General features: G+C 51.9%; 1 protein-coding gene across 1 annotated transcript; it reads right to left on the reverse strand.

Moving 5' to 3' along the window:
• Window positions 1-4,307: 4,307 nt before the first annotated feature.
• On the reverse strand, window positions 4,308-14,946 carry PLIN1 (perilipin 1). The gene is made up of 8 exons (XM_012643719.1): window positions 14,902-14,946; window positions 11,660-11,864; window positions 10,224-10,306; window positions 8,697-8,961; window positions 8,215-8,387; window positions 6,327-6,515; window positions 5,663-5,908; window positions 4,308-4,667 (listed from the first exon to the last, which is right to left on the reverse strand). The coding sequence occupies exons 1-8, from the start codon at window positions 14,944-14,946 to the stop codon at window positions 4,308-4,310; spliced, it is 1,566 nt and encodes a 521-aa protein (XP_012499173.1).
• Between the last annotated feature and the right edge of the window lie 1,054 nt (window positions 14,947-16,000).

Below are 16,000 nucleotides of genomic sequence, written 5' to 3' on the forward strand. Positions count from 1 at the left end.
AAAAAAAAAAAAAAAAAAAAAAAGAACTGTTAAATTTCCTGCAGTATACAATTCAATTAAGAAGAAACTAAAAATTCAAGCAATTAGGAAATGTATAGGACAATCAGTTATTCACATGGAAGAAAAAATTGGATTCCTACTTAAACCATACATAAAAAAATAATTAAGCGTAAAAGGCAAAACTATGAAAGCATTAGAAGAAAATCATCAGTCAGGCATGGTGGCTCACGCCTGTAATCCTAGCACTCTGGGAGGCCAAGGCGGGAGGATCGCTTGAGCTCAGAAGTTCAAGACCAGCCTGAGCAAGAGAGAGACCCCATCTCTACTAAAAATAGAAAAATTAGCAAGGTGTTGTGGTGCTCACCTGTAGTCCCAGCTACTCAGGAAGCTGAGGCAGGAGGATCACTTGAGCCCAGGAATTTGAGGTTGCTCTGAGCTAGGCTGACACCATGACATTCTAGCTCAGGCAACAGAGCAAGATTCTGTCTCAAAAAAAAAGAAGAAGAAAATCATAATCAAAAAGGGGAACATTATCAGGGGAATATCATCATGACTTCATGGTAGGGAAGAGTTTTTAAAACATAACTCAAGGCCAGGCACAGTGGCTCACACGTGTAATCCTAGCACTCTGGGAGGCTGAGGCAGGAAGATCTCTTGAGGTCAGGAGTTCAAGACCAGCCTGAACAACAGCGAGACCCTGTCTCTACAAAAAAATAGAAAAATTAGCCAGGCACGGTGGTGCACGTCTGTAGTCCCAGCTACTCAGGAGGCTGAGGAAGGAGGATCCCTTGAGCCCAGGAGTTTGAGGTTCCAGTGATCTGTGATGATGCCACTGAACTCTAGCTGGGGCGACAGAGTGAGACACTGTCTCAAAACAAACAAACAAACAACAACAACAAAAAAACCACCAAACAAAAACAAATAAAAAAACCTCCATAACTCATAATTGCAAATCACAAAGGAAAAGAATGATAATTTTGACTAAGTCAAAATTAAGAACTTTTGTTCATCAAAAGAATGGATAAAGAAACCATAAAGAAAATGAAAAGACAGGCCACAAGCTGGAAGAAGGTATTTGTGATACATATAGCTGATAAAGGATTAGTATCCAGAAAATATAAAGAACTTCTAAAAATCAGTGAGAAAAACTACCAATAGAAAGATGCTTAAAAGTTTTGATGGACACTTCACAGAAGGGGAAGTACTAATATTCAATAAACATAATAAACAATGTTCAATATCATTGCTAATCAGAAAATTAAATCCACAGTGAGATTTCATTTTATGCCCAGCAGGCTTACAAAAATGATAAAATTTAGATAATGTCAAATGCTGGCGAGGATGTTGGGTAAGAGGACTCATGTGCTTCTGGTGAGAATGTAAATCAGAACAACCATTTGAAGGACAGTTTGCACAGGCTCAGTCCCCTCTCTGCGCACAGAGGAACCTCTGGATGATACCACCAAGTATAAGGAGATACTAACAAGGTATGCAGACGTTTCCATTGACTCAGGGTTTCTAGAAGTGTTTAGAACTCAACTTTTTAGTTTGTAATCAACATTTAAATATTTAAAATAATCTGACACGGACTTTATAAGTTTTGACTAAGTATGAAGTGTTTAAATGTTTAGGAAAATTATGCTTAAGACAATGAGCACTGAAGCACAAGTCATAGTTATATTTCTCTCTATATATATGCACAGAAATCCCTTGTACATTAAGATTCTCGATAATTATAGAAGAAAACGTGGTAAATAATTGCCTGGATAAATGCATGTTACGGTCTGTAGTCGTTCCTTTTCCATTTCCAAAAGCTGTGATTGAGTTGGAGAAGCCTTCCGTAAGCCGGAATAGAGGACACGCGGTGTTTCTGCGGGCAGCCCAGTGTGAAGGGAGGTCTGCCCTGGGTCCCGAGCTACTGAAGACACCAGGTGTGGATGTGCCTTCACAACCACTTGACTAAGAGGGCTGGCCAAGGTGATGCCTCCCAGAACAGAGAAAAGTCCCTCATCAAGCCCAAAGCTAAGGAAGCAAATTTCTGTCATTTAAAGGGCTATTTTGCCCTTGTTTCTGGCCAAAATGTGTTAAAAAATAGTGATAAACAGGTTCGGGGTATCTCGCTACCTAATCAAGAGGTTTTTAATCATATAAAAGAGACTGTTACAATTTACACTGTTTCCTGGGCTGTCCTATTGCATATGCTGGCCCCCAGCACCCTGGCCAGCAGATGTGTTGACTGCCGCAGCCCTGTCCGGGGTGTCATGGGTTGCTGGGACGGCAGCTCTCCCGCCTCCTGGAGTATGGGCCTAGCAAGAGGAGCCAGAGAACTAGGGCGGGGTGGATAACCAGGAGTGTGGTTTCCAGAGCCCCAGGAAGAAAGCAGCATGGGTGGGTGACACAGAGGATGGGCAGGCATTTCTCTCTGACATCCAGGCCTGAGGTCGCTTCTACAGCAGCTGCCCATCAGAGCCCTGCCAGGGCTGGGCTGGACTGTGTCTTCTCAGTCCTGTCATATCAGCTTCTAAGGGTCCCTCTTGCCAGATCCACCCCTCCCCACCCCTCAGGGAACTGCTGGGTGTGGCATGCATTGTGGAAGTGGGGTGGGGCCCAAGGCTAGCTCAGGGTCCTGGCCATGTTCACATGTGTATGTCTATCAGCCCCTCTCCTATCCCCTTTCTTGGCATCCTGAGACTCCAAAACCACGGATTACACCAAAGCTATGCCAGGTCAGCTTCAGAGAGCGGAGCTGTCAGGTATGCCACAGAGCAGGGGCCAAGAGGATGCTCTTCAGTCCGAGGGGAACCTATAGGGGGTGGGTGTGCATGTGGATGTCTAAAAGGACTGACAGAAGAGTCATAATTATCTGTGCATATTTCCGTAGCTGCAGATGAAAATAACTAGAAAAACGGCTTGGTTGGGACGGCTCCTTGGCATTATCTGTCAGTATTCAAAACGCACATATTCTTTTACCCAGCACGTCACTGTTACAAGTTACAAATTCATCCTGTAGATATAGCCACACATGTACACAAGACATTTTTGATACGGAAATTTATTATAGCACTGTTTATAGTAGCAAAAACATTAGAAACAACTTAAAAGTCCATCATTAGGGAACTAGTTAAATCGAATATGGCATATTCATATTATTAAGTACTTACTATGTGGCCATTAAGAAGAGCAAGTAGGATTTATGATGCTGATACAAAAACACTCATAAGTTGTATTGTTAAGTGAAAAAAGCAGGTAAATGTAGCATCCCACCTTTGTGTAAACAAAGGTAGGGAGAATATACACATGTGCTTGTACATGCATAGCCTCTAACAAGAAGGATACACAAGAGACCACATCATGGTTGCTTTTATGAAGGGGACTGGGGAACTCAGGAACAAAAACACACACCCTTTTACAATGTTTGAATGTTTTAATTATATGTATTTTCCAGATTTAGCAAATATTAATATTTCCAAAAATAGGGTTGGGAATGAACTGTGGCTATAAAATCTATATACGGGCTATACAGTAGAGACTATATGGGGTGAAAGGTCACCATTTTCATCCCTCAGCATCTGGGGGGCATTCAAAGGAGTGACTATGCAGGGAAGGCAGTAATGACAGAAATGGAAATAGCGCTGTGAGCAAGCAGGTGGCGCTACAGGAGACAGGCCTGGGACAGCCTGCGCAGAGCGGGGAGTACTCGGCGACATGAACACAGAAGAGCTTTTGCACGGTTGTTCCCTTCAAAGCAGTGTGCTGAGAGCCTATACAGAGGATCTCTGAGTGCAGCGCTAAAAATGTGTCAAGAACTCCTGTTTGGACCCTCTGGGCGGTGACATGTTACTCATTGGTGGCAGAGAAAGGATCTCAATTTTGGAAACAGTCAAACGCACTCGGCCACAAGTTTGGTTAAAGAAGTGAAGGTCAAGCTAAGCAATTACTCTTAGAACAAGCCATGGAATCAGAGCAGACTGCTCTCTGGTGCCCCTTAAAACTGGCTCTGACGGCGAAGCCCCAAAAGGATGCTAAAAAAAAAATGATGCGTGTCTCAGCAGCGTCGTCGGGATGAGGCTCGCCCACGCTGAAGGAGGCGGCGCTCTCCTGGAGAGTGTGCGCTCTGTTTGGAGTCGACCTGGAGAGTGTGCGTTCTGTTTGGAGTCGGCCTGGAGAGTGTGCGTTCTGTTTGGAGTCGGCCTGGAGAGTGTGCGTTCTGTTTGGAGTCGGCCTGGAGAGTGTGCGTTCTGTTTGTGGTCAGAGAACTCGGGCCTGGCCCGGGGCGCGCCGGGCCGGCAGGGGCGGGGCGCCGCGGCTCAGCTCTTCTTGCGCAGCTGGCTGTACTGCGCGCGGCCCAGGATGGGCTCCATGACGCTGGGCCGGAAGAAGCTGTCGCTGACCCTGCGCTTCGGCTTCTCGCGGGGCACGGCCGGCAAGCCCGGGCGCGGCAGGGCGGGCGTCTCGGCCTTGTCGTCCGGACCCGGGCTGGAGGGCGCGCCGGGGCCCCGAGCGCTGCGCAGGCTGCCGCGGGGCTGCCCCAGGCGCGGCGCGGGCTCCTGGCACGGGGTCGGCGCCCCAGACCCCCTGCGCTCCGCCTCGGGGCGCTCGGCCTCGGCCGGCGGGTTGTCGATGTCCCGGAATTCGCTCTCGGGCTCCATCAGGGACAGCCTGGGGAGCTGAGGACCCGGCAGCTGCGTTAGGAACCCAGCTTGGCCCTCGTCTCTGCGCCTCCAACCCACCACCCCCTCCGGGGCCCTCGCCTTCATTCCTCCAGGAGCGGCGGTCAGGAGGGTACAGGCTGGGGCGTGGGACAGGAGAATGGAGGACGCTGGGGAGACCCCTGAGGTCTTATCCACTCTGAGCGTCTCCACGGGCCAGGCAAGGCAAGCCTCCCAAAGTTTCCGGATCCCCTGGGCCTCCCTCAGGGGCACCCTGAGTGGCAGGCTTTCCTAAACGTTCCTTGGGCCAGAGTTGTAGGCTGAGTGTGGCACACACATTGACCCGGCCAGGGTCAGGGCACCCCTGCCTGGGCTTGTTTTGGGCCCAAGGTGAACAGGCTGGCTGCCAAGATCTCTGGCATGCCTCCTGTTGTGAGTGAGTGACTGAGTAACCCACCCCCTTGCCAGCTCCAAGGGTGCTTCCTGCCCGGACCAGCCCTCCTGGAGCCTGCACAACCTGTAACTTGCTCTGGAAAGGGGCCTGGGGCTCCCAAAGGGATGGCATAGGCATCTTGTGGGTTTTCCTGTTGAAGACGGGTGATAGAATCAGGTGGGGACAGCAGCCGGACTCATGGACCACCTCTCAGGATGCCCTCGAAGCCTCCCAACACCGCCTTCCCAGGCAGCAGCATGCAAACCCGCCAGGTTCTTCGATGGGGAACCGAGGGGTGAGGGCTGAGCCACTGGGGATGCCCAGAGTGCTGGCAGGAGACGCCACCAGCAGGTGGGAGGAGAGACATAGCGGGAGAGGCCTCAGGCCCAGGGCCGTAGGCCTCCATGCTCCTGGGCTGGGAGAGGCCCCAGTATGTCAAAATGTTTCTGAGGCTCTGAGAATTGGAGGAGGGTCTCCAGGGGCTTGGGGGAAGGCGGGGCTGCAGCCCCTTCAGTCAAATCTACTTTGTCCTGTCCAGGCCTCCTTGGAAGAGGGAGGGTCAGCTCAGGGTGGGACTCACCGGCACATAGTGCACCACCGTGTCCACCACATTGTCAGTAACGCCTTTCAGGGCATCCGATAGGGACATGGCCCTCCCCTTGGTTGAGGAGACAGCACGGGACGGCGTGAGGTGCAGCACCCTCCCTGCTGTGCCCAGCACGGCTGCAGGTGCCCACGTCACGGCCGAGATGGTGCGCTGGAGGGCCTTCTGCAGAGTGTGTACCGCGCTGCCCAGAAGGCCTCGCGGGCCCTGCAGGGCTGCTACCTGGTGGGCCAAAGCAGGGTCAGAACCTCCTGCAGCGACTGCACTGACCCTTCCCCTTCCCACCAGCCCCAGAGCTAGAGGGGAAAGCATGGGCACACCAAATTGGAAAAACCTTAGGCCTCGCTCTGCCACTAGCTGTGTGGCCTTGGACGGGTCACATCCTATCTCTGAACTTCAGTTTCTTCACCTGCGAAACGGAGCAATAACCTCTGCTCTGCCTATCTTAAGGGGTGAGAGTCAGCTGAGAGAAGTGACATGGAAGTGCTTTGTCAGTTGGGATTTGGGGCAGGGTGAGGCGTGCTGCACCTATGTCCCATGTCCCTGGGTCTGGGGAAGAAGCCCTGATCTCACCCCATGCTTCTGCTTCTCACCTGCTGCGTGGGTTGTGGGAGCTAGAGGCTCCCACTCCCTCCCTCACCTCACTGAACTTGTTCTCGGTCTCCAGTTCTTCCTCCTCCTCCGAATCCTCTCCCTCTGTGTCCGTCTGGTCATCACGGTCCTCCTCCTGGGTGGCCGTGAGGTTGCGTAGCCAGGGCGCCTGCGCCTCGCTCTTCCGCTGGGACACCACCTGCAGGGCCGCTGACGCGCCCCACTGGGCCAGGCTGCTCTGAGGGAGGATGGCAGCAGACTGCTGGCTCAGCAGCCCCTGCCACAGGAGGGGCCGCCCCCGCAGCCAGAGCCTGTCACCCAGGGTCAGGGCCAGGGTGGTAAGCAGGGCCTGGCCCCGGCAGACTTTTCCTAAAACGTCACTGAGTGGTAACTTACGTACACTAAAGGGCACACGTCTGTAGAGTACAGCTCTGTGCATTTTCACAGCTCTACACACCTGTGTAACTGCCACAGACCAAGATACAGACCACTTCCAACACCCCAGGAGACTCTGTGCCCCCACTCGGTCCTTGCTCCTCCAAGAGTAACCACAATTCTGATCTCTCTTACTATGCCTTAGTTTTGTCTATTTTTGAACTTCATATAAATGAAATCATACCACGTGTGTTTGTTCCTGAATAGCTCCTTGAGTTAAACATTATGGTGTGAGATTCATTCATGTTGCTGCATATAGCAGTAGTTCCTTCTTTTTAATTTCTGTGTAATATTCCATTGTATGAATTTACCACAATTTACCCATTCTACTGTTGATGGACATTCTCATTGTTTCCAGCTCTTGGTTAGGATGAAGCTGATGTGAACATCTGGACATGTCTTGGGCTACATAAGTGCACATTTCTGCCGAGCATACACCTAGGAGTGGAATTGCTAGGCCATAGGGTGTATGTAGGTCTAGCTTTAGTAGATATTCCTCACAGATCTTTAAAGAATGAGAAATTCAAGTGGTGGACAGGTGGGCTGAGGCATAGCTTGGCTCATTCCAAACCTATAGGGAGCCCCACAGAAAGGTTCTCCTTATATCACAGCTTTTAGCACACAATTCCATTGTACGTGAACGGTGGCGCCTGAGGTTCCACCCACCACAGGCCGGGCCAGGGCACTTGAGTCGGTCTCGGCCCTTGTTGGTAAGGGATCCTCGGCGCAGGGGACAGAGGGGAGCTACTACTCCTGTGTCCCTATCGGGGATTTGCTAGAATGGAAGATCCAGGCATGGTGATACTTTTAAAAGTACCACTCCAATGATGGCTGAAAAGTAGTCATCTTGTTTGCTGGCCTTTATGCCTTAATGTTGTTTTTATTCCCTTTTTTGGCCTTACTTTCTTACTAAAGTTCTTTATGAAAAAAATCAGCTTATCTCTGCTAAAATACACAGAGAGGCAGGGGTGGGCACCTGTGGAGAGTTAGCTTTACCTTGGGTTCAGTGGGAATGGAAATTAGAAGCCTCTAGAAGGGACATTTAAAAAACCGGGGGGCAACTAGGGCTCTCTCCCTGACAAAACAAGTTTTGTGCTTTATTTGAGGATGACACTCCCTAGTGCTCGGACAGCAGATGGGGGGCTCTGCTCCCTCGCAGGCGGGAGGGCCCACAGCAAGAGGCCCACTCGAGGGGATGAAGGCTGCAGTGGGGAGACTCAGAGAGAGAACAGGGGAGACAGAAGTGAGCGGTGGGGCAGGACCACGCTAGCAAGATAGGCCTGCCCTTGACTAACATCCTCTCCCTTCTCCCCCCTCTGGCCTGGAGGACTAGCCCTCCACTCTTCTGAAGGCCTCTTGCCCTTAAACCTAGAGCCCCAGACCAGGTTGGAAGAGAGAACATTCCAGGACAGGAGGGGGCATCAGGTGAGGGCAGGAAGGGACCAGGAGGCCCACAGGACTCTCCGGCGTGGGGTCAGGCAGAGCTCAGGGCAGACACTCACCAGAGGCGCCACACCCGGGATCCACATGGCCAGGGCGTGGCCCTGCTTCAGCACCCGGCCTGTGGTCTGCAGGGCGTGCTGAGAGAGGGTGTCGGTCAGGGCCCCAACCCTGCTCACGAGGCTCGGCTTAGCCTTGGGAGGCTTCTGGGCCTGCTGGTGTCCAGGAGCAGGGGCTGGGTAGGGATTTGGGGGGAAAGGAGAGAAAACAGATCAGAGAGGGGCTGGGGAAATCTGGGTGGTGTCTAGGACTGGAAAGGCGTCATCCTGGTTCTGCCACAAACTCACTGGTGATTTGTGCAATCTACTTTTACAGATGGAGATACAGGGCTAAATGATTATGGATTCATCGGAAAATCCCACTGGGCCTTCCCTATTCCGGAGCAGTGGCTGGATGAGCCCTTGCTGCCTCCTGCTGATTCCCAGGCAGCATGAGCAGCCAACTCACTCCCCAGCACGGGTCCAGCCTCCGTGATGGCAGGTACCTGACTCTTCCTTGTCTGGAGGGAGAAGGAGCTCCACCACCTTCTCAATGCCACCCAAGGCCAAGCCAGCCCCTCCAGAGGCCAGTCTGCCAGCTCGGGTGCTGGCGGCATATTCTGCAGTGTCTTTGGCCACCTCCCAGGCAAGTTCACAGCTGGCCAAAGCAGCCCCCAGGACCTTGTCCGAAGTGCTCGAGATGGGCACGCTGATGCTGTTTCTGGCGCTGCGGAGGCGGTTGGAGATGGTGCCCTTCAGCTCAGACGCGATCTACGGGAAGTTGGGCGGGTGTCAGGAATGTGAACTGCACAGGCCCTACAAGGGCTGCCCTCTCAGGGTCTCAGCCCTGAGCCCAGCTCCCGGGAAGGCCTTATTTAAAGACCCAGGGGACTGTACCGATATTTGGGCACTTGGATTAAACTGGCCTTTAAAGGGAAAGGGCATCAACCTTCCCTGTGCCAGCCACTCAGGTCTCCTGGTTTCTTCACACCCATCACTGCCTGTCACGATCCTACCCATCCTTCAAGGACAGCCCCAAAGGCCTCCTCCTTGGTGGCACCTGCCCTGATACCCTCGTGCACACACGAGGCCTCTTCTCTTCCAAAGTCCTGTACTGTTTCCTCTGACCTTTCCTCAGAGCACTGCGTTTGTATTGATTTATAGATGTGATTGATCTTCCTACAAGTTCTGCGTTGAAATAATTTGTCCTTCTCTTCATTAGCCCAGGGGCTCCTTGTGACAAAGACATTGCCCTTTATCTGGAAAAATGGGGAGTGAAGACACAAGCCTCAGAGCCAAACAGACCTGCTCCCATGTGGTCTCTACTTAAGGCCATGTGGCTGGGAGGAGTCGCTAGTTTTCCCATCTGTAAAATGGGGACAACAGCCCCCTATCCCGAGGGTGGCCAAGAGGATTAAATGAGTGGGCTCTATAAGCACACGTGCTGGCCCCTGGCATAGGGCAGGGCTCAGTAAATGTCTGTGGGATGAGCAGATAGCTGGTCAGTGAGATGGATGAGGTCAGAGACTGAAGCTTAGACCCCCAAAGCACCTAACACAGGCCCCGACCATAGCAACTACCAGTCAATATGTAGCCAGGTAAAGTGACTTTTTCGGTCTCATGGTCCATAAAGGGTTGGATCTTGAGGACATGAGACTGCAATCCTGGGATCCCAATGAGTGTGACCCATGATCTTGGGCAGCTGTAGTCACCAAGTGATCCAGTGCAGGCCTACGGAGCGCAGGTCTCAGGGCAGGATACTACGAGGCAAGGGGACCCACCCAGCTCCTGTTTGAGTTTGCCTCTAGGCTTGTGCCTGCTGGTCCGGGAACGCCCCCGCTCTGTTTGGCTGCACGAGGGGAGGAGGAGCCCGTCGTGCGGCTGAGGAGCAGGCAGCCTCCACCAGCCTTGGAGTTTGCTACAGAAACATAGCAAGACTCACAGTCGTGGGACCAGGAGCTCCCACCCTCTCCTCTCTGAGAGACGCTGACAACAGAGGGTGGGGAGCATTAGAGAGGAGGGGAGGGGCTCACCTTCTCAGGAGGGTACTGGAGGGCTGGGATCTTCTCCTCCAGGTGGTCCAGGCCTCGGCAGGCCAGCTCATTGGCAGCTGTGACTGGAAGGGAAAGGCCAGGTTGGGGCGAGCACTGCAGGATGGTTGTGAGGAGGAAGTAATTAATGGAAACTATGTGAATCACCAACAAGTGATGTCCTCTCCCCTCCTCCTCCATCCTTCCCCACTGCTTGGGGACTGGGGCTGAGCATGAGGAGAAAGGAGACGAGAGGTGCGAGTGGGAGGGGGGTGGCCACAGGGCCTCTGGCTTGGGCCCTGGTGGGGCCAGGCCTGGGCCTGCCTAGCTCTCAAGGTGACAAACTCCCAACTGTAGCCAGTGCAGGCCCCAGACTGAGACCCTTCTTTTTAACCACTAGGTGTTGAGATGCGCATCTGTATGAAGACAGACACAGGGAAGAGAAAGGAGCTTCTCCCAGACAGCAGGGCTAGCACCAGAGGATGCGAATCCTTCAGGGGGATACCACCCTGGCTGCCGGGACATCAGCTGTGCAGTCATGGTCATGGAGATCACACTTTTAAAGGAGGTTTCCATATGCTCTTTCTTTCTCCATATATCTTATTTTTCTTTACAAAATTCTCAAGCAGTAGAGAGCGCAGATGACCTGTCTTCTGATTGGGCAGAATGAGACCCAGGGAAAGTTTTTGACGAGCTTGCAGGCAGGGAGGCTAGCCCAGGGCCTGGGCCTTCTTCACGTATTTGTGTTAGGTATCCTCAGATACTCATAATTCTCTCATTAGGATGGTGGAAGGTGCTAGACTTCTTAGCATTACTGCTATTTCCCTCAGCCCTGTCAAGAGCCACACCTTGGAGACCATATTTTCAGATAGGGCAGAACAATTTGAACAGGGCACACCAGGCGGGGCCTGTGTGGATGGTTGTCCTCCACCTCCAGGACCCTGGCCGGTGGCTCTCTGCTGCCCCTGCCTGTCACGAGCCACTACCATCAGCCTCTAGACTCCCTGCATGCCCTCCAGCCCTGCCAGGCCAGCCCTAGGCCCCGCTCCTCCTGCCTCTGTGCCAGACTGCTAATTCTTGCTGCTGTTGCTGCTGCTAGAGGGGGCATCGGGTCAGCCCCGGGCCCCACTCTCGCCACAGCCCTGCCACACAGCTCTGCCCATCCCTTCCCCCTGCAGATTCTTTGGCCCTTCATTGTTATCCTAGGAAAATGCCAGTGGGCCACAGACGAGGCATCTAGAGAAGAAAAGAGATCTGTATCTGTATCTTTGTATCTACAGCAGAGAAGACAATGTAAAGGGATGGAGGCAGCTAGGTAGGCAGGTAGGCAGACAGGCAAGCTATCAGACGGTCAGACAGACTGGTGCGCAGGCGGACAGTCTGGCAGGCAGGCGGTGCGCGTCGGGGAACAGGCAGCTGCTGAATATCACAGGACTCACACTGCGTGGACAGCCTGCGGACCACCGGCTCCATGCTCCAGGCAGCAAAGCTGCTGGCGCCCTGCACGCCCTTCTCATAGGCATTGCACACAGAGGCCACCAGGGGGTGGGCTTCCTTGGTGCTGGTGTAGGTCTTCTGGAAGCACTCACAGGTGCCACTCACCACAGGCAGCTGCAGGACCCGCTGCAGCACGTTCTCCTGCTCCTGGCATGGAAGGAACACATTCAAGTTGTCCCACTTCCCTCTCTGACCTCCCAGGAAGGTGACCCCAGGCTCATGGAGACCAAGGGTGAGGCTAGCCTGAGTCCCAGTGGTCTGGGTGGAACCAGGGCCAAAGAGGTCTCTGGAGGCCCAATCATGGGAGCATGGGGGTGCCCACAGGGAACACGAGAGCCAGTCTGCCATGCCCTCCTGGTCACCAGCCAGGCTCTGGAGAGCTGCTGAGGCAGTCTCTGTTCTCCAGGGGCCAAGCCAAATCCTGTCCGTCCCCAACCTATCCTCCCACCCCCGCCAATTTACTGGTAGACAGCAAGTGTTGTTGACATCCAGAGTTCCAGTCCACCTTAGATCAGTGGCTTCATCTAAACAGTTTTCTGGTCTTTCTGAGATGCTGCCTCCCTGCCTGTGTATGCTGGCCCCACTGCCTAGAATGCTCACCTTCCGTCCCACGGCCCTTTCTGCCTGGCGGAATGCCATGCCCTCAACACTCGGGTCCATCCCTTCGCCTGTGAAGCTTCCTGACTCTCCTCCCCTACATCAGAAGCCACTGCTTCCTTCCCTGGGCTGTCTCTACATTTGTCACACTGTACTGTGATTATGTGTGTACTTGTCTCTCTCTCCCAGTAGACTGTCATCTCTGCATCCCCAGTGCCTAGCCTGAAGTGTGGCACGTAATGTTAGTTGGATAAATGAATCACAGTCAGGGCCATACCTAGTAGAATGTCTGAGTTTAAATCTGCCCAACTATATAGCATCGCAGAATCTTAGGCCTCTAGGGGACTCTGCAGCAAGAATCCTTTCTCTGGTAGACTTGTATTTGAATGTCTCCCTAGATGGGAGGACTGTCTCGTAGAGTGGCCTGTGCCCCTTGTTGGACAATCCGCCTTCACCCCTATCTCACCCTCTGCCCTCTGGAACAGTGCTGAGCAAATCTATTTTACCATTCATGGGTTTGCCCTTCACATATTTGAAGTCAAAGACGACTCCATTTAGAGGTCCCTTCTCCACGGTAAATAGCTCCAGTTCCAACTTAGTTTACTAACGGTTCACACCATGGTCTGGTGACCCCCTTCCCCTGGACACGCTATAGTTTCATGTTGGCTTTCTTTCTTTCTTTTTTTTTTTTGAGACAGGGTCTTACTCTGCCCAGGCTGGAGCGCAGTGGCATCATCACAGCTCACTACAACCTCAAACTCCTGGGCTTAAGTGATCCTCCAGCCTCAGCCTCCTGAGTAGGACTACACGCACACGCCACCATGCTCGGCTAATTTTTCGTAGAGACAGGGTCTTGCTAATGTTGCCTAGGCTGGTCTTGAACTCCTGGCCTCAAGCAATCCTCCTGTCTTGGCCTCCTAAAGGGCTAGGATTACAGGCATGAGCCTATAATCGTACCTGGCCTCGTGTTGGCTTTCTTAAAAATATGGCACTCAAGCTTGAAGACAGAACTCCAGGTGTGGTTTGAGCATGCAGGGTGTAGTGGAACCATCATTTCTCATTATTGGGGCGCTGTGCTCTTATTAATGCATTTCACTTTGGCAGCAGTCACATAACTGAGCTTTAGATCACCTAGAATCCTTAGTGAAAACACACGGGTCCATTTACTAGGTGCCATTATGCTTCAGACACTGACCTGTGTGCCTTGGTGACATGACCTCACTTAACTCTAACAGTGACCCTCTGTAGTGGCGACCCATTATCACCACTGCTTTGCCAATGAGGAGACAGACTCAGAGATGTGAAGAGATTTGCTGAAGATCACAGAGATAGTAAGGGGCACAGTCAGGATTCCAAGTCAAGTCTGAAATTCCAAGTCTATCTGGGATTTGCTTCAAAGTAACACAAAGCAGGGGAGTTGATGGGGGGGAGCATGAGGCAGGCCTGGCCACGATTCATGGTTGTTGGGGCTAGTAAAGAGTACATGGGGCTTCTGTCTACTCTTATGAATGTTAACAATTCTCCGCATAAAAGTTAAAAAGCGAAAACTGTCCAGGTCTGACTCAGATGTTTGTGCTCTTGTGTAGCTTCAACTATGATGCTGTGGCACGGTTCTGCTCTGCAGGCGAGGACCTAGCCTGTTCTGTTTGCAGGTGACAGTTAGAACATCCATCAAGGAGACTCACGTGTACACTAGACAAAGCAGGCCACAATAGTGTGGCTTTTTCATCCACAGGTGGGTTTTAAATTTGAACTAGAAAAATATTTTGACTAAAAACAAGAAAACATTCTCTAACATTTTGGATGGAGCCCTTGGGGGTTGTTTTAGACAGAGCCAAAGTGGGAAAGAGATCCTGGGAAGGGAATAAAGCACCATCGGTTAGGATGGCTTAACTATGCACCTGACCATTTTATGCTTTTCTCTACGATTCACTACAAAACTTAACACAGCAATTCCTAATGCAAAGGTTAGTTAAAGCCTAACTTGGGACAAGGTAGATATTGTACAGGTTCACAATTTTTAAGTTTAACTATCTCGACTGTGCCCAAATCAGGCGGCATCAAGTATACCTAGAAGTATCAAAACCATTCTAAGTCACAGTGAAAACCAGGTCAGAGACACAACACCGGACACACTGAACATCCAACCCACGCCCACACACGCAGCACAGGCTGCGCGCCACCTAACTCCGGGAAGTGCCATTCACCGTATAAACGACGCCGGAGTTAGAGAATGCAGGAGCTCTGCGCTGGATGTACATCCAGCTGGGCGGTGCACAGAGCACGGGCTGCATCAGGGTTTAGAACGAGGCAGTTCCCTTCTTCTCCATTCGCCCCGCCCCTCAGCCAGGATTTTTGTCCTTCTTTTCCAAGGTGCTTAATTTTTAATAGGCATCTTTTCCCCCCCTCCCCCCCTCTAACTCCCTGCAAAGGTAGGGAGGGCAAGAATAACTAATATATGGTGGGTAATGAACTAGGATTATAATCTGGACATATCTTACTCTAAAACCCCTTCCTCTCCTCTCCCTGCTCCTTCCTGCCTCCTCACTTGTCCGTCCCCTGTCTCATATGCGCCCAAGTTACTTACAGGGAAGTCTCCATCCAGCAGGGCGGGGTCCTTGTTGACGGCCATCCTAGCTCTTCCAGCTGCAAAGCAGAGAGTCCCAGGTCCACCAGAAGCCCTCAGGCTTGAGATCCACAGGTCAGTGCCCTACCTCTCATGGCCACCAACTGGGCCCAGGCTGCCTGGGAGCTCAGTTTTCCTGAACAGAAGGCATTAGTTTGAAGGGTAAATGTCACACACAGAGGCCACTCCTTAGAGCCCCACAGGAACCAGTTGCTCCACAGCCTACTTGTCAAGACTGATGTTTCTTATAAGGGCTCAGGGTAAGAAATGACAAATGTAGATAGCCATAGAGACAAAAGGTTTTAGATGAAGTCTTGGGGCTCTAAAATGACGATCCAAAAGAGACTAAAAGAACAAGTTTCAAGCCAGGCATGGTGGCACATGCTTGTAGTCTAAGCTACTTGGGAGGATGAGGCTGGAGGATCGCTTAAGCCCAGGAGTTCCAGACCTGCCTGGGCAAGACAGCAAGACCCCATCTCCAAAAAATAAAGAAATTAAAGAACAAGTTTCAGGTTTAGTCTTTTTTCCCCCCCCCAATGAAAAACACTTGGTTAATTCCTCTATTTCTAAGCAAGCATACATGCTAGTCCTTCCCTCTATCCTCAGCCAGATGAGAAAGCAGCCACTCTTCAAACCAGCTATTTCAGCTACATTCTGGAAAAGGCAGTGATCCCAGACCCCAGAATAGCTACTCTATTCTCCCAGTCATTCACCTTGAGTCTCTTCCTCAGTAATTTCCCTTTATTCCCAGTAAAATTCCCAAGAGGCCCTTACCCTCAATTTCTTCCCTTTAATGCTCATAAACAAGCCAGGACAGGTGGATGCCCCAGGACCCCCACACTCACTCCAGTGGACCACCACCTCAGTCTCACGGAGCCCAGGCTGTAGAGCCTCCTCGGACAGAAACAATTCCAGTCACTCCAGGGAGTCTTGAGCAATGCTACTAATGTCTCCTAGCTAGAGGGGGGCAGAGAGGAAGAGAAGGTGAGGTCAGCCAGTTGCCGGGTTATCTGACCCAAGGTCCCCTGGGCAGAGCCTAACTTCTGCAAGGACATTTAGC

This window comes from Propithecus coquereli, unplaced genomic scaffold (assembly GCF_000956105.1).
Source record: "Propithecus coquereli isolate 6110/MARCELLA unplaced genomic scaffold, Pcoq_1.0 Scaffold20, whole genome shotgun sequence".
NCBI lineage: Eukaryota > Metazoa > Chordata > Mammalia > Primates > Indriidae > Propithecus > Propithecus coquereli.

Coding starts and splice junctions, on each gene's coding strand:
- PLIN1 (XM_012643719.1), bottom strand. CDS start 14,946: ATGGCCGTCAACAAGGACCCCGCCCTGCTGGATGGAGACTTCCCT. Junction 5,909..6,326: donor CCGAGAACAAGTTCAGTGAG/GTGAGGGAGGGA, acceptor TTGGCCCACCAG/GTAGCAGCCCTGCAGGGCCC. Junction 4,668..5,662: donor CGGTGGTGCACTATGTGCCG/GTGAGTCCCACC, acceptor CCGGGTCCTCAG/CTCCCCAGGCTGTCCCTGAT.